Source organism: Homarus americanus, unplaced genomic scaffold (assembly GCF_018991925.1).
Source record: "Homarus americanus isolate GMGI-L3 unplaced genomic scaffold, GMGI_Hamer_2.0 scaffold57424, whole genome shotgun sequence".
Classification (NCBI taxonomy): domain Eukaryota; kingdom Metazoa; phylum Arthropoda; class Malacostraca; order Decapoda; family Nephropidae; genus Homarus; species Homarus americanus.
The window spans coordinates 164114-188592 of record NW_024734788.1 but is presented as its reverse complement, the minus strand read 5'-3'; the positions used below and the strand labels follow the sequence as shown (position 1 = coordinate 188592).

The following is a 24479-nucleotide window of genomic DNA, read 5'->3' as shown; positions in this document are numbered from 1 at the left end:
GGTAATAGTTATGAGTCTGGATGAGAGAGATTTACATCAACTTTTCAATGGTCACGGGGCTATTATACGCTTTTAAACGTCACAAAATGTAAGACTGTGTGTGGTGTACAATAACCCGACTCTCTGTGAATAACATTTTTTTTGGCATCTGTAGGTAAGGAACAGACCGAGGCGTCGTTATAGACCAGTCACTTAAAACAGGGAAGTAAGTTAGCTAAACCAACCAAAATTTAAGAATAACAAATTGTATATTTTTTAATCATGCAACTCCATAACCGATTCGTACATTCCCATCTGGACTGACTACTGTATTCAAGCCTAGAAGTCATACCTGAAGGCTGAGGGCTTGAGACTGACCACTATTCAAGCAAGACGACAAGGCGAACCTAGAGACATTCAAAATCTTGAAAGATGGAAAACAATAACCCAATTTTAGACGCAACAAGATGCCAAGAGGCTCGAGTCAACCGCTACAAACACAAGTGGTCGTGGTTTCAAACTCGGCAAGGTGTTCTCACAGACAACCCAATTATAACCCCGGGAGACTACCAAAGATATAACTATTGGCTGGGAGCGCTACATACACAATCATGGTTGAGACTTATAAGTTTGAAAGAGAGGACAGCGCTCCTACCCAATCACTGGTGGTCATCCAAGGTTATGACTGGCGATGCTTAGGTTACCTGTGACTCACCTGCAATAATTATTATTATTAAAGACAGTTTACTCACCATAGTCTCAGGCCCGGGGTCGAACCTTTTCACTTCAGGTAAGGAGTGAAGAGCGTTACCTCTCAGCCCCGGTGGCCATGTAATCCTGGAAATATAAAGGAATGAAAAAGGATTAAAAACAATTATGTTGTATACATTAAGAATAATAATACTTTCATTAAACCTTCAGAATAGTGGTGCACTCAGTAAGCCTTTAACGCCACAGTCACTAAACCATTATACGCTACTGCTGTACTCGGTAACTTTATGAAACAACCACAACCACAAGTCTTCAATTGCAGTACTCGCCAGTTGTACTACCACAGCTACTATTCGGTGAGATACTATAGTCACAATATCTACCGTCATAACAACAACCTCAGGCACAGATCTATATCGCTTACTACAACACGTCAACACAACAACAACCTACTGTACATTCTTAATTCGGTGTTTGAGAAAATCTTCACCCCCAAGAGAGAGAAGTTACTGGGGCTTTAATCACCAAGACAAGCAAGTGTTTTAGATAGTCGCATACCCACCCACACTCTTACCACAACTCTTAACAGTGACCATACCCACCCACACTCTTACCACAACTCTTAACAGTGACCATACCCACCCACACTCTTACCACAACTCTTAAGTGACCATACCCACCCACACTCCTACCACAACTCTTAACAGTGACCATACATACCCACCCACACTCTTACCACAACTCTTAACAGTGACCATACCCACCCACACTCCTACCACAACTCTTAACAGTGACCATACCCACACACTCTTACCACAACTCTTAACAGGACCACCCACTCTACCACAACTCTTAACAGTGACCATACCCACCCACACCCACAACTCTTAACAGTGACCATACCCACCCACACTCCTACCACAACTCTTAACAGTGACCATACCCACCCACACTCCTACCACAACTCTTAACAGTGACCATACCCACCCACACTCTTACCACAACTCTTAACAGTGACCATACCCACCCACACTCTTACCACAACTCTTAACAGTGACCATACCCACCCACACTCTTACCACAACTCTTAACAGTGACCATACCCACCCACACTCCTACCACAACTCTTAACAGTGACCATACATACCCACACGCCTATCACAACCACAACATTCACAAATAAGACAGATGACAATACACATCACGTCTACCATCACAACAACAAACAGATCCTTAAACCCAGTTTCTGAAGGTATAAACAATGTCTCTTGAGCAGCTCACGGTGTGTCTACATAAAGGTTGGCCGTGATGGTGTATAGTCCCCGAGTCACCATAGGGATAACACTATATATAACTCTCTCCAGAATACAGAGGTAACAGGTGATTACTAAGTTCATTGTAGGTTTTGGTGGTTCACATCCTTGCATCAAGGTTCATCGTAAAATCCATATTTTCTGTAGATATATTTATTCCTAGGTTGTTATGCTGTGAAAGAATCTCTATGTGTGTGTGTGTGTGTGTGTGTGTGTGTGTGTGTGTGTGTGCGTAGAGAGAGAGAGAGAGAGAGAGAGAGGTTGAAAGTCCTAGACACACTACGCACAAAGGTAACTGACCTGTCACAGGCAGTAAACAAGAACGGATGACTGGCAGGCCATGATTATATCCCTGAAGATGGTCGTGGATATTACGGAATCACATAAACCACCTCAACCCTGACCTGCCATTTGTGTGAACGTGAGAACCGTTGAAGGGATCGAAGGATTTTCTCCAAATCTTACAACGACAGAGTTCGTCCCAGGAGCTCACACGTGACTGCTATCTCATTCACTACCGGAACGACTATTTTAATGTTTTATTTGGCTAAATCCAGACTATTTTGTTGGCTAACCCCAGACGATTTTATTCAGCAGACAGAGGACCCGTAAACAAGTGGTTATAGGGACGATTATATAGAATCTACCGCACATCACCTACAATGTAGCTGATGTAATGTAGGTTCTACATTATACATGATCTAAATACAAGCTAATAATGAACAGCATCATAACTAAGCTAAGCTAATATAAGTAGAGTTTGATTGAAGTTAGGGAAGTAAACGACGTCTATAATCAAGGGAAATTTGATTATATATTAATTAATTTTTATGAAGTTATAAAAAATATACACAAAGGTTTCCTTAATTGGCAAAACGTCTGTTGCGTTTTAAACCTTAGCCATCTTTAAAAGGCGTAACACACACACACACACACACACACACACACACACACACACACACATGTATGTTTATTCCACTTTGGCTCCAGTTAGCAATGTTTTGTGTGAAGTAAAGCCGAGACACAAGGATACGAACAGGAAGAACGCGAAGAGGGGGGCTTCAGAATAGATTATGTTAGGAAGACCGGACGCACGTCACCAAACTCAAGAACCGTATTTCACTTGGAGGTGAACATGACCAAGATGTCGGCAGAGTGTAGCTTAAGGAAAAGCACAAAACTAAAAGTTTTCGAGAAATGTTTTTGGCTCTGTCGGAGAAGAAAGAATTCTAAACACTAACAATTTTGGGCTGTCCAGAAATACTGACGTCCTCGAGGGGAGTCAGGAGCGGTTGAATGATGTCGTACGATTTTGGCGAAATTTTAACTTACACTTGAGTTTGTTCGTTTTTTATAAGTGACGAAACACTTACAATTTTAAGGGAATCAAAATTTCAGAAAACACAGAAAACAACTGACATTTCCACGGTGGGCTGTTTAACGGTGGGCTGTCTAATGGTGGGCTGTCTAATGGTGGGCTGTCTGGTGGTGTGTCTGTCTTATGATAAACCTTACCATGAAGATTACTGTGTTTGACCCTTGAGTGTATGTGACTTAAAGGTAAATCTGAAAATGCATGTAATATCTGAAACAAAATCTATCATTAACGGGAAAGTCGACGGAGTAAATCATTGACCTGACCGAGTAAATCATTGACCTGACCGCGAAGAGAGAGAGAAAGATGGAAGCCAGTTATAAAGAAATCTTACTGAGTTGATCGTTGCGTGAAAATTTGACGAGATTTCTTCAAGGTATCTAGAGCAACGAGGAAATGTATCCATAAAAGTTAACCGAGAGAAGCTAAAGTTTTTGAGAGGGCGATGAAAGGATATCTGAGGTGAACAGCCGCGGTGAAGCTTATAACATGTGCTAGTAGTTAACAGCCGCGGTGAAGCTTATAACATGTGCTGGTAGTTAACAGCCGCGGTGAAGCTTATAACATGTGCTGGTAGTTAACAGCCGCGGTGAAGCTTATAACATGTGCTGGTAGTTAAGTGTTTCGTATGAGGTATCGATGAAGTTGTCTTTTTATCATATATTTCCTAACTCTGGGGTCGGGGGAACTGTCAGGTCAACCGAGGAGATGTACGAGTGTGTGTGGGAGGGTGACTGTGATGAGGGAAGTGGGGGTTTAAGGCAGAAGATGGAAAAACTTTTACAAGGCTGGATTACGTCTGCCTTTATTTATTTATTTTTTCGAGTAGATGATCAGAAGCCAAACCATTCTAAGAGACCTTCAAGCTCATATTTTATGTTGTTGCACTTGGTTAGCTCGTTCAGTAAACAGCAGTACGTTATGAACAGGTGATTTGTGCAGTGTAGTGAATTAATAGCGGGAACATTCAAAATATGTCAATAAACTTATGAAAGTCATTTAACTCTTCGTCACTCCAATGTAGGATCTGGCCATTCTTTTAAACATAAATAGTTTTACCTGAAATTTGGAAGCACATGGCTGCATCCTCTTGAATCTGTCGGTTTTGTTTTCCTCCTATGAGCAGAAAACATATAACTTGCCGGTGGAAAATAATAGCTATCACTCCGGGGATGTTTACACTAAAGAAGTTTCTGGGTAGACAAAGTCTCTTGAAGTTTTTGGATAGGTCGCTGGTTCACCCTCGAGGCACCCCTAGTTCACCCAGCCCTTTTGAGTACCGAACTTGACAGTTAGGCAAAGTGATGATGGTCGAGTGCAGTGCCTATTACAGGGTTAGTTTAATCTGTGCCGTATATAAACTGTCCGTCAGCAGCATCATCTTAAGTGATCTCGGCGCTTGTGCTGTTGTGGGTCTGGGATGGATACACCTGGTAGAAGGTATAGGATATTTTAGGGGAGTTTATGGGGACGCCGCCCACACAGAAGGTGTTACAGACATCACCTTACGTCATGAGAGAGGCTGTTAGACAGTCAGTATGTGAGCTGAGGGTCGTCTCATTGTCACCTCTGCAGTAATTAACTCAAGATTACACTAATCTTCACCAGAGGGAATCATCTCGCTGCGAAGTAATTAATGCAGAGAGAGAGAGAGAGAGAAAGAGAGAGCGAGCTTCTTTAATGAGGTCATTTGTTGATCAATTCTATACTAATTAACTTCTTGAAAAACATTAATTATTCATATGTAATATTAAATTTAACCCCTATGTAACCCTACGAGAGAAACAGCTTAATAAATATGGTAATTTCTGGCCGTGGCTGACATGACCCATTGTGAGAGAAGAGAAAAAGATTGTCAAAAAAAAAAAAACTCCCGCTGCTGAATTAAGAAATTTTGAAATGTTGTAACGAAACACACATTCTTGAAGGAAGTAATTGTGTGAGGGATGTACGTGTCTGTCCGGAGAGAGAAGAGACAAGAAGAAGAAGGGGAAGAGGAGAGGAAAGGAGGAGAAATTTTTATAAAAACTGGAAGGCTGAAATTAAAAGAGTAAAGAGAGGGAGACAAAGACAGAAAAAAGGATTATAAAAGATTGGAAAAGGAAAAAGAAGAAAGGAAAATAGGAAGGTAAGGTAGAAAAGAGATCGGAAAAATGAGAGGAGAAAATAAGACGGAAAAAAGTGGAACTGAGAAAGATGAAGAGATGAATAAGATGTGAGCAGAAAATATGAGGGGAAACGAAGAAAGGGGGAAAGAAGAATAAGAGAAGGGAAAGCGGAGGAGGGAGAGCAAAAAATAGAAGAGGCACACAAATCAAGAGAAGTGATGGAGGTGAACAGAAGAGGCAGAGAAAGAGCAAAAAAAAAATTAATGACCAAAAACAGAAAAAGAAAGAGGTTGGGTCAAAGAAGAGGAAGAGGAAGAGCTTGAAAGAGGAAGAGGAAGTTATGGCAGTGTTTGATGGGCGCTGTAGACGAGACCATGGCGTGGGCGTGGGTGTGTATTGCCATCAACAGTTTACACCACCAACACCTTTAATGCCTGTAACACGTCTTGTGGCAGTTTCCCTTAAGGTACTTTTGCGTCGAGTGAGTTTACCATTTTGCAGTCTACCTGGAGAAAGTTTACATTATTTTTCATGCGCCTAGCTAGTTAGTTACTCGCCAATTAGCCGTCATTCAGGTCAGTTAGTTATTCGCCAAACCAATCAGATACACGCCTGGATAGTCAGATACTCGCCAAGCCAGTCAGTTGATCTTCAGGACAATCAGTTACTCGCCAGACCAATTAGTGATCCATGAGTTTATATTAGGTCATAGTGGAGAGGTGGGTCAGTGAGGGGTCATAGTGGAGAGGTGGGTCAGTGAGGGTCATAGTGGAGAGGTGGGTCAGTGAGGGTCATAGTGGAGAGGTGGGTCAGTGAGGGTCATAGTGGAGAGGTGGGTCAGTGAGGGTCATAGTGGAGAGGTGGGTCAGTGAGGGTCATAGTGGAGAAGTGATAAAAACCGGAAAATACTTATCTTAATAAACGAGGAACTGGAGAACAAGAAAGAACAACGAAAGAAGAATAACTGTGATAATGAAGAACTAAAAAAAAGAACCCCCCCCCCAAAAAAAACAAAATCCTATTATATTTGGCCTGGCAGCGAGGTAGAGCCACACACCGCGAAGGAACATCAGTGGCGGCTTTAGTAATGGCCAGAACCTCGCTACAGTTTAATTGAGTCTGGGACACTGGTAAGAGAAACCTCCCACGCCATGATCCACCCTCTTGACAAATGATCCTTTAACATATATGAGTTATCGTAGGGCAGCTTTAATCCTTCAATATTTATCGGGTCAAGGGTCGTCGAGAGATTCCCTCCACTATAATCCTACTGCAGAAAAAGGCTTCAGCATTTATTTCTGAGTATTGGATGTACGTAGAGTGGTTCATCTTTATACATCCTGCCTTCTCACAATGTTCTCGTGTTATCCAATCGGTCGAGAGAGCTTGTCAGGTTAAGGACGCAATATAAGACAACTGAACTGAAAATATTAGATTCGTTTTTATGTCACAAGTGAGGAGTAAAATTTGACTGGCAGATATTTGAGATTTTGAATTCATAATTTGTAACACATGCTTGATTCATGAAAAGTGAAAACTAAGTTCTTTGTCTTGTATTTTGACAACTGTTTTTTGTTTATGAAGCAACGTTGATGTGTGGCACCAGCTGCTCATTTAATCTACCTAATTACCGACCTCAAGTGTGACATAGTGGTACAGGTACAAGAATTTGTTAGGTGAGGGAGGGAGGGAGGGAGGACAGCTGGCTCCATTATTACATCCCAAGTATATTTTTGTCTTCGTCTTTGTATGTTTGTCTGTTCTGAAGGTTCATATAACACGTGACTCACCTATGTATTTATTTACAAACTCAGGTCGTAGATTTATGTAATTATTTAAATACTTAATGGGGCCTAATTGAAATATTTAAGTAACACAATATTTTGATGAAATAAAAAGATAAGAATATTTCACACTATACCAGCTATAATAATTTTATTTAAATGGTTTACTGATTATGGTATTGTTCTATCAGATCTACCTACAACGTTATTTCTCTTTCACATACGGATTCATTATAACACCGCGTAGTTTTGTAGCACCAGTATCATATCTAGTTCACCAGGGAATTAATTACATCTCCCCTCTCGTGGATAACTATTGAAAAATACACTGATTTGCTAAGTTTCTGTTGTGTATATCAAGAAAGGCAAGAGGGAGTCGTAAAAGTCATCGCTAATTAGACAGTAGAGTGCGGAGTGTAAGTTGTGTGGGGTGTAGAGTAGAGTGTGGTGTGTGAATAGAGTGCTAGGTGTAGCTGGGTGTGTGTGAGTAGAGTGCATATGTTATCCGGTTTATTCAGATGGCTTACGACGTTATAGTCGGTGTCAGTATTGCGGCAGTGTCCTAGAGAAAAGGCCCAGTGATATGGCCTTGTTGTAATGAGCGAATTGTCGTAATACATCGTTAGCTGTCATGTAAAGAACAACATATTTAAGTATAGTCTAGATAATGGTACATAAATCACTGATGTAAATATTCGTTACAAAGTGCAGGAATTATTTGGTGAAAAAAAAACCTAATTTACTACAGTATTTACATGTACAAAACTCTAAGATGTTGCAACCCTGAATCTTATTAATAAACTACCTGAGAATATGTTAAAGTGATTTATTGATGTTAAAGAAAAAACAAAACTATCGTTAACATTTAATTTTTTTTTGTTTCATGAAATTAAATGTACTGTAGAATCATGAAAATAGTTTAATACTCATTCTTTACATCGCAATAGTCATTTATTAATTTCTGCTGTATCGTTTGAGGAGTGTTTCTTGCATGGTCATCTGTCAACTTTGTGTTTTACCTCAACGTTTACCATCCTAGACAATCGTTCAGGCATTAAACTCAGGAGTGACGTCACGATTATTTGTTTCACGTTTTTTCTCAATAATATGAATAAATTTTACAGTAACAGTAAAATAAATGGACTACAGTTGACTTTTAGCTAAGTCCTTCCAAGAAAATTTTCCTCCGCACAGCATCTAGCATCATAACAAAACAAGAGAGGCAGCACAAGAAGCACGTACGGGTATGTATGCTTACTTTCACCGTTATGGATGGCGAATCCCTTACCAGCCATTTTTCACAAACACAATAGTCTGATAACACTAGGCAGCTAAAACAGAGAATTCACCAATACACTGCCTGCAGTTGTTCCCCGTCAATATGTTTTAGTTGTTGATAAACTAGTATAATTACTAGTCTTGGTACGCTCCTAAACAGCTTAGTTGTGAAGCGCAGAATAAAATTATTACACCAATGACCCTGTTAATGATGAACTTATTGGACCATCAACTGTTTATTTATTTCAAAACAGAAGAACATATTGTGTTTGTTCTCGTGTTTTACCTGATAGACGTCAACTAGACATCTTATCCATGTTTTGCATTACTTAGACTCCAGGTCATGAAGAACTATAATCGTAATTCATGCAGTCTTCTTGTTTGGTGCCTTGACAGAGAGGTGTATCCTTCACTGTGGGGCTCCGTGATATCGAGACCAATATATTGTATGAAGCAATACTCTGAATATATCTACTCAATAGTTTGCCACAAAAGCTTAAATGACATGTTTAACAGATGGCGCTTCACCTCTCTGTCTTCCAAAAATGTTGACGTAAGTATCTCGCTTATACGACCAGAGATACATTACCACCACCCTGGGTCTTGCCAGTGATCGTTGTTCTTCCCGGTATGAGAAAATGTGTGTCAGAAGAATTTGCCGCTAACTTTCCGAACTGGGTAGCTGGGGCGGGTCTTTGTGTAGGGCGTATTAAAACTTTGCCGGTGATCGAGGCAATTTTTCTTTAGTAATTATTGTTTGTCAATATTGAAGTATAAGATTACACTCTCCCTAATATAGAGTGTTTATAGGTCGCCCTTTATTGGAGGAAACAATGAGTTATTGTCAACAACCCGGCGTCGTGCCCTTCTTGTACGAGCTACAGGTTAGCTAGCCTAGGCGCACATTGAGACGCAGGTCAGCGCAGAGTAGGGCAGCAATGCACAGGTGTGGTGAGCACATTCACCAGCAGTCTGCGTTGCTGCGTGGTAGAGTCATGCACTAAATAAAGAAGTAAATTACTTTCATTTTTAATATTAGTTTTAATTTTCTTTTTAAATGTTTGTTTCAGTTAGCAATATTTTACACTCATCGTCTTCTAACTCCAGACCGTTAGCTATGCGATCCCATATGTCAGCCTTCAGTTTGGTTTTCATGTAGTCAGGATGGCTAGTGTCATAGAATACCCATTGACTCCAAACAGCTTCTGTAAGTTCCTCCGCCATATCCAAAATTGATTATTTTTTGCTTTGAAACACATTGACTCGTGCACGTGTCGAGCAAAAACTGTTTTTCAACCACAATGCCGAGCAGCTTTGAGCTACCCTGCAACCTAATGTGCGGTCTCTGACTTGAAATAACTGCAATATGTCTCCTGTGTCGCCTGCGCCTCAATGTGCACCTTGGCTAAGTGTTCAGGTCAGCGGCTTAACGAGTTGTTCTATAAGTTGGCAGTGTTCGTGGTGTTGTGACCATCACCATTAGTCAGGTGACACTTGTTACATTAAATATATGGCATGTGATTTTTGTTTATTCCTTTCAGTAGTATAATATTCATAACAGGTGTTGGTGTTCGACGCAAAAAGTGTAGTAGTAATATTAGTGATTTATAGTAGGGCGATCAAGAAACACACGATAAGTTTATACAGAAATTAATAATGTTGACACTGATGGTCGCACTAAACGTTTACTGTCACAAGCTATAAATAGTAATACGTGGAAAATTATTCGCCATTATTAAAAAAATTCACAAAGTCATTTTACATAACTTTAAAAAAATTTAATTTTCTGAAGTTGTCAATTAACTTACTCCTTTTCTCTTCTCCGTCCCAGGGTAATAAATAATACGTCAGGTATATCGCATAACTTATAAAATCATTGTAGACATTCATTAACCATGATTCATGTCTTTATGGAACACAGCTTTAAACAATTACCTAAGAAAATGAACTAAAATTTATTAGTTTAAGAGGGCAAACACTCAATGAGCTGCGGGCGCTTGGGGCTTCCTTTCATACTTCAACTAATTATATATGGACCCGACCACACACGGCACACGCTGCTAAACAAACGGATCACAAGTAAGTTAATTTGTCATTTAAAAGTTCTTGCTGTTAGTCTTTATTTCCCTCCCAGGTAATGTGATGGAAGGCGAGACACAGGTAATGGCGACTTCGATACCGGCGGTGAGATCAATATTTACTGTACGTCTTGTGTTCACCTCAGTTTCTCAACAAGTCAAAATTAAACACTTTCATGTGATTACTTTAATATATTATGTTGTATGGGTACTTTTGTAAGTCATTGTACTGTGAAGCGAAATTTGTACTCAATCGGTACATGTATAACAGAGTAATCCATGATAAAAAGTGAAAATACACACACACACAAAAAAAATATGTTGAACGTAAACTATTCGTCATAAATTTAAGAGAACTAAACGGGGGCAGAGTGAAGATAAATTTGCCCAGTGGCATTAGAGTGATGGAGAAGCTGTCAGGAGGCAGGAGGGAAGGAGACCAGCTGGAGGTAGGGAGAGAGGGTGGCTGGAGGTAGGGATAGAAACGTCAGGAGGGAAAGAGGCCAAGTGGAGGTAGGAAAAAGGGCATCAAGAGGTGGTTTTTTTTACGGGATTAGCTCACCAAGACAGGTCACTGACCCACATCAGGGCCTGGGGGTCGAAAATATAATAATAAATAATAATAATAATAATAATAATAATAATAATAATAATAATAATAATAATAATAATATCTACCATTATTACTATTACAACAATTAATAAAATTATTAACAAATTAATAAAAACAAAATAAAATAATAATAATAATAATAATAATAATAATAATAATAATAATAATAATAATAATAATAATAATAATAATAATAATGATGATGATGATGATAATAAATAAATACAAAAACGAAAAAATAAATCATGAGTGAGAAACGATATACATTATGTATGTTGTGTTGTCCAGGTAAGAGAAACAATTGAGACCCTGCAATTGTGTGTAAATGAGGCAGAAAGTCAGGTCAGCACACTGGGACTTGGTCACAATTTTCGTGATGCCATATGGCAGCAGGGTCTACCATTAGACAACACATTATGCTTCCAATATCTTCCCAGGCGGTAGGACCTCCCGGTTTGGTAGCTGCCAACTACCTGTTAAAACTGGAGAGGTCACTTGGAGGTAACTGTAACCTCTTTCACCGCCGACACACTTACCTGCTCACCAATATAATCTTGTTTTTGTTGTTTCTATTTTTAATTTATTTTTATTGTGTTTGCATTTTTATTTACTGTCACGTGTGTGTATAGTCAAAGTGTATATCGTCTCCATCTTATTCAGGTGTTGCCAGAACAATGTGTCCCTCAGTCCAGCACCTCGTGAAGTAACTAGTCCCACCTGTGGTAATTTATTGTCTCTATTTTGTATAATTTTCCACTATGTTCTTACCTTTATGAGGGGGCACTCTAGAATTATTAGACGATAACTGCTGTTGCTGCGATGATGATGATGATGATGAGGATGATGATGATGGTGATGATGATGGTGATGATGATGATGATGGTGATGATGATGGTGATGATGATGATGATGATGATGATGATGGTGATGAATGAATTAATAAATACAATAAAATAAACAAAAGTAATAACATCTTTAGTAATATGAATAATGTTCATAAAAAGTATAATATAAAAAATAGTGAATGCAATATATAGTTGATGTGTCACTGGTGTGTGTTGACCTCAGAGCTTCATGATAAGAATCTGGAAGTAAGTTAAGAGTCTTATAAAGTGTTATCAAAATCCCTTCGTGGGTTCAATAATTATTAATCGGACGGATGGACGGAGAGACGGACGGAGAGACAGAGAGACGGGCGGAGAGACAGAGAGACGGGCGGAGAGACAGAGAGACGGACAAGCAACTCGAGTTCTGAATATAATCAAAGCACTTAACTAACTTAATTAATAGTGAGGTAATTTAACAGCTGATCACCCTGAGTTTGCTTTTACCAGGAATGTCGAGGCTAAAATATTATCGGATGCCACTAGAAGATTAATGAAGCAAAATATTCATTAATTAGTAGAGCATGTGAAGGCTGCGACACGCTATTAAGATACTGCAATGTCTTGTGAAGATGTGTGAAAAAATATATGTAAACTAGGTGGTGTGTGTTTGTACAGGTGAACGATCATTAAAAGATGTTCGTTTACAGGTAATTTTACGAGAGAGAGAGAGAGAGAGAGAGAGAGAGAGAGAGAGAGAGAGAGAGAGATAAATGAACACACTCAGGAAGGCTTTTCACCATTATTCTTGTATACATTGTCAGTCATTTCTCCCACACGTGTATCATATCTTCAACGCTCACCACCTCTCCCACACTCACCACCTCTCCCACACTCACCACCTCTCCCACACTCACCACCTCTCCCACACTCACCACCTCTCCCACACTCACCACCCCTCCCACACTCACCACCCCTCTCATCCTCACTGCCTCTCCCACTTACTACCCCTCCCATCGTAAGTACCTAAAACAGCACCCGCTTTCTCTGCATAAACGCATATCGAACAATTTATAAGCCCGTACTTCACCTGCTCAGAATTTACACGGAAACTTTTACAATTTATCGGTAATAAGTAGAAAAAAAGTTGAACTATGGTAGAAAATAAGAAGAGTTTGGGATTTACTCCTTAATATACAAGTCAGTAGTTTATCTTGTACACTCGCTGTGGGTGGAATCAAAGACGGGTCGCTTTTATTCCGATGGGCACCGTCTTGTAGTGAGATATTGGTATATGTATGGGTTAGTCTTACTCATACATAACCAGGGACAGTCAGGGACATATACAACAAAAATTAAAAGTGTGTGTGTGTGTGTGTGTGTGTGTGTGTGTGTGTGTGTGTACAGGAAAACAAGCGATTACTTTTATTTGCGAGGCTTTTCTCTCTTACCAAGACCGTGGCGAATAATATTTTGTTTTTTTCGAGGGAAATGGTTAACAACGGCTAAAAAAAACAATATTTTAATCTTCATTCACTCCACCTAGTTCTCCTCTTCTCCCACTGGAGCATCAGTGAACGCCTGGTGTTGCCTGGAGTTGCCTCGCCCTTCCACCTGACAATATTAATCATCCTGAACACACACAAACGTTTCCTGTACACATTAATGTCTAAATACCTCTGCCACTCGTCCCTCCTTTCATCACCAGAGGAATCCGCTGTAAGCCCTTTTCACACACCCAGGCGCTCTTGTTTACGTGTTTAGAATTTAATATACAGCTTATATTTTGTTCTACATAGACAAGTAATATACAGAAACATTTTTACAAATACATTTCTTGTCATAAAGTACTGTATATATGGTGACTATCATAATTACGATACCCTAACCAAGACATAAACAATACACACTTGAACTTACTAACTACAGTATACACACTGTAATAAGTCGACTTGTTGCAGCATCACCAACACGAGTGTACAGTATATACACAGTTGTAACTCAGGCCTCGTCTCGCTCCCACACAGCCACCCAGGGGTAAGTTACCTTGGCTATTATTATATTTGCTTCCACTGTCATCCTTGCTAAGTCACGTTCCTTATCGCTTGACACTCACACTTATTATTAGCCTTGTATTCCTGGCTGGTGAACGATGGCAGCAAATATATCTTTGTTCTAGAATGTGAAAGGAATTTAAAGTTTAAATAAATACGGAATAATTCATGATCATCTGTCCGTGTCCGGGATGAAGATAATTTCATCAACTGACAAGTGTTTGAAGCTTGTAACGGATGCTGTGTATTATTTATATTTGAACTTTATCGGTTTATTTGAAAACAAAATTATTGGAGGAGTGAACACTCACCTGACAACAGATGACTGGGACAAAACAACTTAATTTTGATCAAAACGTCGAAGGTCACAGTCACAGAAGGGTCTAACACGACAAGGCTGGCAATACTTTATAACACCACAATCTCCTTTTTGTTAGTTCAGTTGCTCTTGGAAACGAGTCGTTTACGTCAGACGCATATATTGTACGACCCTGGATAACAAGATTAAAGGCGCTCTGCCACAAACCCACTCCAAAAAAGCCTCGCACGGTAAAGCCTCTCGGCTTGGCTCTGTCACGTGGAATAAAATGTACAAAGTTGCCTTCGGAGCTCCACGTCCAGCCCGGCCTCCCCCAAATGCAAGTCTAATTCAATTTACCGACCTGTGACCCAGCGACAAAGACTTGGGGATACCTGGGAGGAACTAAGTGTTATTTATGTATTCACGCACATATAAACATACATGTATACACACACAAACATTATATATATATATATATATATATATATATATATATATATATATATATATATATATATATATATATATATATATATATATATATCACCACCATGACACTATCACCAGTACTCATCACCACAACTACCATTAGAACATCAAACATCATCAGGTTACCGTGACCTCTCCTTCTCCTCCTACTCCTCTTGCCAAGACACAAAATACAATCCTGTTTTCTTCTTCAGTAGTTGCAAATTAATCTTTTTTTTCCAGTCCTTGAGTACAAAGCCTCGTCCTTCAGAGCGCTGGTATTCGTTCAACACAGCGGCAGTAGTTAGTTGTTTGAAGTTGTGTGGTAACTTCTGCCGCCTGTGTTTGATGTTGTGTTTTAGGTGTTTAACTTACTTTGTTTACTCTGAGGCTCTTTGACTTTCATCAGTAACTTATTGGTACGACTCTCTCTCTCTCTCTCTCTCTCTCTCTCTCTCTCTCTCTCTCTCTCTCTCTCTCTCTCTCTCTCTGCTTTCCCCCAACACAGTATCATCTTTACAGCTGCCAAATCCCTCTTTAATTACCCTCCTGCACGTTCCCACGCTGGATTAAACAACCTCTTAAGTCTTTATATTCTCAAGACTTCCGCCTCCTGGAGTCCTTTCTTGCTGTGCATCACCTGTTTCGTCTGCCCTTTTTTTTCTGCTTGGGTACTTCTGTGTTCTGCTTGAGCCTGAGAATGCAACCAGCTTTTTCTCAAATAGGGTCTTTTTTCTTGAATTACTAGAAATTAATGATTTTTTTTATATAAATGGTAAACTCTGTCCTGTTTCATTTAAGACGCCGTTTTATTCTCATAAAAAAAAATGTTTGGCGGCCATTTTGGATTTATGAGATTTAATTTACCTCTATTTGAGAAGAGCTGTAGAGTTGCCTGACTGGATCTGAGCTTAACACCCTGACTTTTTGCAAAGATCGTGGCATATAAAACAAGAAAATAATGGACAACGCTGTACATAAACAATGGACACCTCCCTTCCCCCAGCGCCAGGAGTATAGTGAAACTCCTCTCATGAACAAATCAATGTGTTTCCCCGTGAATTTATGTATCAAAGAAGTAATAGTCAGTAATATATTAGATATATATAACATCAACTGCAGGTTATTTTTGTATTTTTGTGGTCAAAAGTTATCAAACATTCTTCTCTTGTTGAAGGATGAATGATGAATGAAAAGAAATAAACTGAACCTCTGTAGCACACACAAAAATATTGCAATTATACAATGTACAGTCTGGTTCAAAAGTAATTAGTCATCCATCTTTATTGATTAGGAAAAGGGGGTGATTAGTTTTGACCCCGAGTGTACGTGTAATTGTGACTGGGCCTTTAATTGAGCGATTAATCATCATTAGTGTGAAAAGTGACACTTCGTGCTTCTTTCCAATTCCCTGAACTTTGGTACAAATTATGTGACTAAGACACTGGTGATGGTGTTCACTGGTGATGTTGGAGCGGTATTTGTTTTTTATTAAACTCATGGCGGAGAAAGCAGACTCACAGTGGTAAGTGGAGCCAAACATTGTGAGGATATATAATGTGACTTTGTGAAGATGAGGGAACTAGCTTGAGACACCTGTGTGCAGAATGTGACGGAATCACAGTTATCAACCTCTTCTTTCAAGGCCACATTTTCTTGGAGATCAATTAGTTCCATTTGGAGTGATGCCGCGCATACCCAAATGAATGGCTGAGTGACCAGCAGTAGTTGTCTTCCAAGAGAGATATCATCAAAACGAGCCTTGAAATCATCAATAAGTTTCTCGGTGAACTGAACATACATATGATTGTGATATTTCCTTCCTTTGGTGTGCTCCAAAAGATTGGGGAAGTGAAGAAGTTCTCCCTGGAGATAATGCTTGAAAAGTTCCAGTTTCTTCTGGAAAACTCGAACAGTTGATGTCAGATCACACAGGGTGTTGTTTCCTCCTTGCAGCTTGACATTGAGAGCATTGAGATGAGATGTAATATCTGCTAAAAATGCTACAATTTCTAATTTCTTTTCATCTTGGGGTGGTAGTGAGGGAGGGTTGGAGTGGTAGTGAGGGAGGGTTAGGGTGGTAGTGAGGGAGGGTTGGGGTGGTAGTGAGAGAGGGTTGGGGTGGTAGTGAGGGAGGGTTGGGGTGGTAGTGAGAGAGGGTTGGGGTGGTAGTGAGGGAGGGTTGGGGTGGTAGTGAGGGAGGGCTCGGGAGGTAGTGAGGGAGGGCTCGGGAGGTAGTGAGAGAACACCTTAGGTTTCCGGGTGACGGAAGTGTGCCTTATCTACGATGTGTAGCTTCTGACTCAGCGACCTTTCTTGTGTCTCCGTAAAGAAAAAAATCACTTTACGGGTGAGACTCTTTATGGTTTTTGCCTCGTCAGGAACAAAAAGTGTCATTACAACTACTCGAAACAGTAACAAACCCAAGTGACGTACTAAAGCGCCATCTATTATTAGGATTACTGTTCCTCAGGTATCATTCGTGTGTATCCCGGAGGTTCTTCTCTTCTTCACATGGGTCATCTTGGAGTGTCCCCTGCCTACTGCTACTAACTCTGACGACCTTATGTGAAGTGTATGCATAGTTTTTTTCCGTATAAGACTAAGTTGTATTTTGATAAGTATTGTTACTAATCGTTCAGTTAAGGATTATAGTTTATACTCTGGTGTATTAGTATACTTGTCATATACTCGTATGTATAATAATCAGTGAAACATACAGCGTTATGGTTATATATCTCCAAGATCATAGCGTAAGTAGTATTTCTACAATGAATATTGCAACTTAATACAATCTCGTAATTATATGTAACACGCCTCCCTGCCAAGCACTGTAGTGCGGTGTTCTTGGCGACTCAAATATTTTAAAATTCTGGTTGTAAACAGGACGACCCCTGGTAACGGAAGGGGGTGATTAAACTCCAGGCGTAAGTCTTACAGCGGCAGACTTCGCCTTGCGTCGCTACAAAGGATGAGGAGGCGATCTTAGACGCTATATGAACCTTAATTGTTTCCCCTTCGCTTCTTCCCTCTCCGTTATACAGATAATAGGCCTTTAACAAATACTTTGTACAGTTGGTCCTACACTGAGTGGAGCGAGTCTTTGATATCGAGGGTGAAAGTGTTTTAGCCAATATTGCGAGCGGACCCGAGTTCGATCCTCGGGCAGGGTGAAACTATGGGCAAGTTTCTTTACGTCATTTGCCTCTGTCTACCCAGCAGTTATTGGGAACCTGGATGTTAATCGATTTGCGGATCGTAATCCGGGGTAATGGTTAGCCAGTGCAGTTGGCGAGTTGTCCGGTCTTCTCGGACTATTACTTGACACCGGGTCATGTAGCTCGTTAACTCAGGGTGTGGTTGTTGTGTTAGCGACAGCGTCTACACCTTAAACAAATTCGCGCCTAGGTGGCCCTAGGGCCGGCCATCCTCGATTTCGAGGGGTTTCCATTATTGTTGAGTGTAAGTCATTATAACACAAAGGCAACGGTGTTATTACATTGTTCCACATTCTGAACGCGTAAACAACAATGTAAAACAGACGCTAGTGCTCGTCGTCAGTGTATGAGAGTTAATTTGAAACACAATGTATTACTCGTTACATTTATATGCTCAAGAGATCCTAATAAACTTGTTGGTCTATCCTTGGTTTGAGTCGACTTACAGTTTAACATTGTTTGTATACCTGCACTGCTGTTTACACTAAACTGTATATCTGCATTTTCTATGTATACATGCTAAATCAATCTGAACTTTTATGACGATTTTATTGAATATCTATCTATCTATCTATCTATCTATCTATCTATATTGAAAACGTTGACCTAAAAGTAGTCGATGTTGCGAGTTAATTATTAACATACGTTAATAATTACAATAAAACTGATAAATATATGAAACAAACTGTAGCGTTTTGAGCTACTGGTAATAATACTTCAGGGTTTGGGATAAAATTTGGTGAATAAATATTTTTCTCATTAAATGTTTGAGGCAAGAGTTATCAAATGTTCTCAGACTGTGGGATAATTGTAAGAACTCTTTAGACATAAATTAGCCACATTAGTGTTTAAAAATGACAAATATAATCATAGCACAGAAGCGTAACCCTGATCTCTTACGTACCTTCACAAAAACGTGTTTATACCGACCCATTAACCTTAATTAAATCAGTCCATCAGTTCTCGAGATGTTTGGCGAAGATAATTGTTTTTACCTTGATCTTTCACCTATATCCAGGGATCATGTAACTCATAAGGCGATGGTTAACTCTTATAAATCTTAAGTTGACTGGAAGTTTTTAACTGGTTGAGAAAAAAAGTTTAACCTAAAGATCTCCAGAGTTCGGGGGATCGATGACCACCTTCTGGCAACTTGCTCTAAAGGCTAATGAGACTGTGCACACAATATTGTAAGAGCTGCCGGACGAGAGGTGAGTCGTGTCCGTGCATCACTGTCACAAATGTTCTGCAGAAATATGTTGATGCTTCGAAAACGTTGTCTACATTAATCCCGTTAATGTTTAGCTGTGTCAAATATTATGTGGAAATAACCCATTTGCATACCTATTAATTGTTCAATAAACATAATGCTTGGAAATATACAGTATAATAATATGTCCACGGTGAAGGTATACTCACGTCTATCATATTAAAGTCAAATATATACTGGAGGTTATTTGTTGTCTCAATTATTACATGAAAAATGTGTTTTGTCATGATGCTTCCAGTGTTTTTAATATTAAGCAGAAGTGTATAATTCATCACAGTCAACCTTGCTAAGCCGACTTGAAGAGTTTGATGATAATTTCTAGGGTCGTTAAAAACAGAAGGGAAAATATACTACACCACTGTTATGAAGACAACACCACAGTCGCATTAGCCTGAACTAGTTGGGTAAAAGATGAGAGTAAAACCCAGGTATTCCATTATATAAAAGATTTTATTAATGTAACTCATGATGAAATGGATATAAGTGCAAATTATACGTTTGAAAAAAAAATAATACTTACTACTTAACTGAAAATGAATAGAAACAGACATTAAAACATTTATGAAAATACGAGGTGAACTGATGTGTAACCCGGCATGAGCGGGGTGGAAGAAATGGGGTGAGACGACCACCCCGGGGCATGTTGTATTTGAAAACACCATAGACTCAGTAGTATAAAATGAGTTACTTCCTTGCTAGTGTAGACATTCTTACTATTCTCTTAATACGTCTCACAACGTATAGCGTAGAGAGACCTGTAACACGAAGATTCTGTTTGTCTCAATAAGAAGTCCCAAGTTGCAGGTCTCAATTGTTTCTCTTACTTTGATAACACAACATACATATATTATTTCTCACTATTCATCATATTTTTTTGTTTATTTATGGTCCTTTATTATTATTATTATTATTATTATTATTATACTATAGGCTATATCTTTATTTAATACATTTTATAATTTTCATTATTATTATTATTATTATTATTATTATTATTATTATTATTATTATTATTATTATTATTCGCCCCAGGCCCTGATGTGTGTTATTGACCTGTGCCCTGGTAGGCTAATCCCGTTAAAAAAAAAATCAGATCTGAAAAAAATGTGATGGCAATAAAAAAAAAATTATATGTGTTGGTACTCACTGTATTTACCTTGACATTCAGTGATGGAGTATTAATTTACCTGTTACCAGAATAATTAACGTTCCATGGAATTCTCCTTCAAGATTTGATGTAGGTAGAGACAGTGACAAATTATGTCAATTTTGATTAAAAGTCGTTGTTGGGAGAAACACCTCACCAGAATTTGTTGCCTATCAATGCTATGTTCTTTGTCTTGCTAATTATCACTTGTGTTCTGCTTCCACAATAACATTTAGCAGAATTAAATGTATCAACACCCTCAATGATCTCGGTCACATCCTAAAAAAATTTTGTAGTAACAGACAGCATCCAACAGTTGATGTGACACATGTCAGGTTACATTCGGGGATGAAATATTGAGAGACTTGATTTGTTTTCACTCATTAGTAATTTAAATTACAAATTTCAGAGTGAACTATTAATTAGAAATAATTCATCAATTGAATTTTGTATCACCTGATGATTAAAGACCCTTACGCTAACCTCACCTCATCTAATCTAATTTAACTAACTTGACATAAGTTAATCTAACCCCCTAAGGCAGCGTTAGATTGTTTAATCATCAGGTGAAATAATCTGGGGTTCCTAATCTCTACGTGGCCGCGTTAAGTTTTGTTTATATAGTTATTTTACTAATAACTGCGACATCCATCTTCAAGGACACACTCAACCAGCACCACACACACACCTCCACAAGTTTCTAACGAGAATAATTTTTGCCCCAGAATTAAAACTTTTTTTGTTGGTGTGGATGAATTGTGTGTCTGTTAGACTTAATTTTCTTGTTAGTTGAAAAGAAATTGGAGTTAAGCGCTGACTCACCCCAACTATAGTCAGCTGTGTAGTGGTGGCCGTGTGTGTGACACTGTGGGAGGAAGATATGATGATAAGAGCAAAGCCAAAATAGTAAAATAGTTTCTCCATTAATTATGTATTTCCTTTCACTTATTACGAGTCGTATTATAAGTGAATTATAAAGTAACACAAATGAAACTTTGTCTACGGCATTTTCTTTACATGTAGTAGTTTGTCAAAAATCAGTGTTTCCAAAGCATGACTATTTACAGCTCTGCCGCCCTTGTATCGCCACCAGTAAGCTCTCATACCACCATGAAATATTTGTCCTTGCATGTACCTCTACCGCACATTTCTCTTTTAACTAATCTTTATAATAAAAATGTATACATTACTTTTCCGTTTTCCACTCACCACAAACACACTCTTATCTCTAAATCCTTGCCAGTCTGATATATGTTCATCCACAAACTCTTTTTTTGGGTTATCCTCTTGACAGTTTTAAGGCACCATCTCACAAGTAACCAGGTAAAAGTTAAATTACGTGTTTTAATGAGTGTTAGTTTTGGCTGTACGTAGAGGTGGTGTTGTCATTCTCACCGTTTGACACCAACCAGCTTAGACATCCAGCACCCAGGTTCCTTAAGTGTAGCGAGGAGAGCCCCCCCCCCCCCACCCCCTCATAAGGCGCTGCTACTGCTGCTTCACACATTAAAGAAACATTGGTTCCACATTCCATATTTTCACATCAATCTCATAAATATCATAACCCATGCCCAACCTCTCCCCTCCCCCTACCCCTTCAAACACACACTAACCCGAAGCTAAGTACTGAGTGAACCAGCATGTCGCCGTATAAAGATAGAAGCAGCTATTAATACACTGTCCACAATGAGATGAAAAACCCAATCATTCATCTTGCCTCCCTTTCCGGTATAGAGTGCTGCTTTAAGTCACACACACACACACACACACACACACACACACACACACACACACACACACACACACACACACACACACACACAAAACAGATAGCCATAAAACGCCTCTCGTAAATCTTTAACTGAACGCTGTCGTCCCAGTGTGGTGAACAAACCATCACGACGACTCACTAAAGCTTAAAATGATCCATCCATCTTATAGGAGCCAGCGAGAGCCAGCGTCAAGCATCAGAGGGTAGTGCGAGGGAGGCAGTGATCCGTGCTGGCTACAGATGGTTATTGGGGAAGGTCTCCGGAGATAATCGTTAGAGATGATGACTGGAAATGATTGCTAGAGATGATCACTGAAGATGATCTCGACGTGAACAGCAATCGGCTAGACTCGCTTGGGTAGCAGCTCCATGCACCTCCTTGACCCCAGATGGCCTGGGCACAAGTGTGTGTGTGTGTGTGAGCTCTCTTATGTATTATGTAATTATGTCTTCATGCACGCGAATGATATAACGAGGGGACAAAGATGATAAAGAGACAAATTAGGAGAATGAGAAAAAGACAAGTATAGAGTGAGGGAGAAGAAATGGAGAATGAGGGAGGGAGAAGAGGGTGGGTAAGAGAAAGAGGATGAACGAGGCATACGGACGATAATAAAAATACAACCAAGAAAAAATAAATATACAATTACATAAAAGGATCATGGAAAAGTACAAAGAAATTAGGAGATAAATGTGGGAAGAATAAAAAGATAGAGACAAAGTGATGATAAATAATAATCGAATCAAACTATCAAAGGAACTAGACTAGCTCCCTTGCCTCCCCTGTTGCTCTACATATATATTTTGACCAAGACTCCGAGTAAAAAAATAGAGATTGACATAAATTTCGGGGAATTCGACAAATATATAAAACTTACCAGTAAACATGTCGGATATTATTCTTCTTAATGGACAAAATAACACTCAGTACAGCTTGGTTTAAATCTATTGCCAATTGGAATCTCGGCGATGACGTGAACACCGATTAGGATGCAAAGAAAATTAAAAAGCGAATGTCTATTTAAAAGGGCCGCCGATTAAAACAAACAGCGATATCAAAAAGAAAAGTCGATTGTGACACTAGCGTAAAATCTGGGCAAGAATAAATGTAAGAAATCCAGAATTAAAAGAGGAAATGTAATTGGAAGATAAATGTAGATGAGAAAATAGTGAGAGAAATGAGAAGTGAGGTGAATAAATAGAGGGGGAAGGGAGATGAGGTAGAAAGAAGAGGAGAGAGAGGGAAGAAGAGGAGGGAGAAGAAGATGAGAATAGGGAGAGGGGAAGATGAAGCAGTAAGACTAGGGGATAATGTGATAGGAGGGGGAAGGAAAGAGAAGGGAGACAAGAGAAGACTAGGAAGGAGGGGAGAGAAAGAAAAGAAGAGGGGAGAGAGGTGAACGATAAGAGAGGTGAGAGTAGATTCGAAAATTTTTTTTTTATTTCCCCAACATTCATCAACAGGACAAACCGGATAAGAATGGGACCGTTTCCTCTCAACATGGACTAGCTAAAGCCTAATTTTATAGGACATTAAAGTCTTACAAGACCTAGCTAGTTACACACACACACTTAATCGATTCAATATTTTGTGAGTTGTGTGAACTTAATCTCCACCAGACTGAAGGAAGAGTATTGGTGGAGACGGAGCGGAGAAGGGGAGAAAGAGTGGTGGTGACGGACAGGGGGGGGTAGAGGGGAGAGTGGTGGTGACGGACAGGGGATGATATAGGAGAGGAGTGGTGATGGACGAGAGGGGAGAGTATATAGTGACGACAGAGGAAAGAGATACACAAGCAGAAACTGATGGAGAGATTAAATGGAAAATGGTGTCGTGAGCTGGTTTTAGGGGGAACTCTGGGAAACGTCCACCAAATCACCATCAAAATAGTTTACTCTCCCATTCCTATATTGACCCGAACTTTCACCAACAACTTTTATCGCCAGGCCAGAAGACCCATTAGGGAATTATTACCCGAGTTTCTCCTCGATTAAAACGCTAAGTGAGGTGCACAGGGGAGTAGACATGGAAGAATAAAGTAGATAGAAGGATGAGTAAACAGTTAATAGATTAGGATGGGTGGAGAGGGACACGGTGAGTTAGTGGATTAAGGATAGTGAAGAGAAATTACCTGGCAACTTATCTATGTGAAATTATTATTACTTGTGGTCGTGAACCCTTTGGCT

The 24479-nt window shown here is 39.4% G+C and overlaps 1 protein-coding gene across 2 annotated transcripts in view; it reads right to left on the bottom strand.

Annotated features, from left to right (window-relative positions):
• The window catches only part of LOC121870509 (G-protein coupled receptor dmsr-1-like), an 89797-nt gene that overhangs the window by 37764 nt on the left and 27554 nt on the right, over positions 1 to 24479 (bottom strand). For both annotated transcript variants that reach the window (XM_042372347.1, XM_042372348.1), the window contains exon 2: positions 732 to 816. In XM_042372347.1, the coding sequence (XP_042228281.1) occupies positions 732 to 734 (3 nt within the window). In that variant the 5' untranslated portion in view covers positions 735 to 816. The remainder of the gene's footprint in view (positions 1 to 731; positions 817 to 24479) is intronic.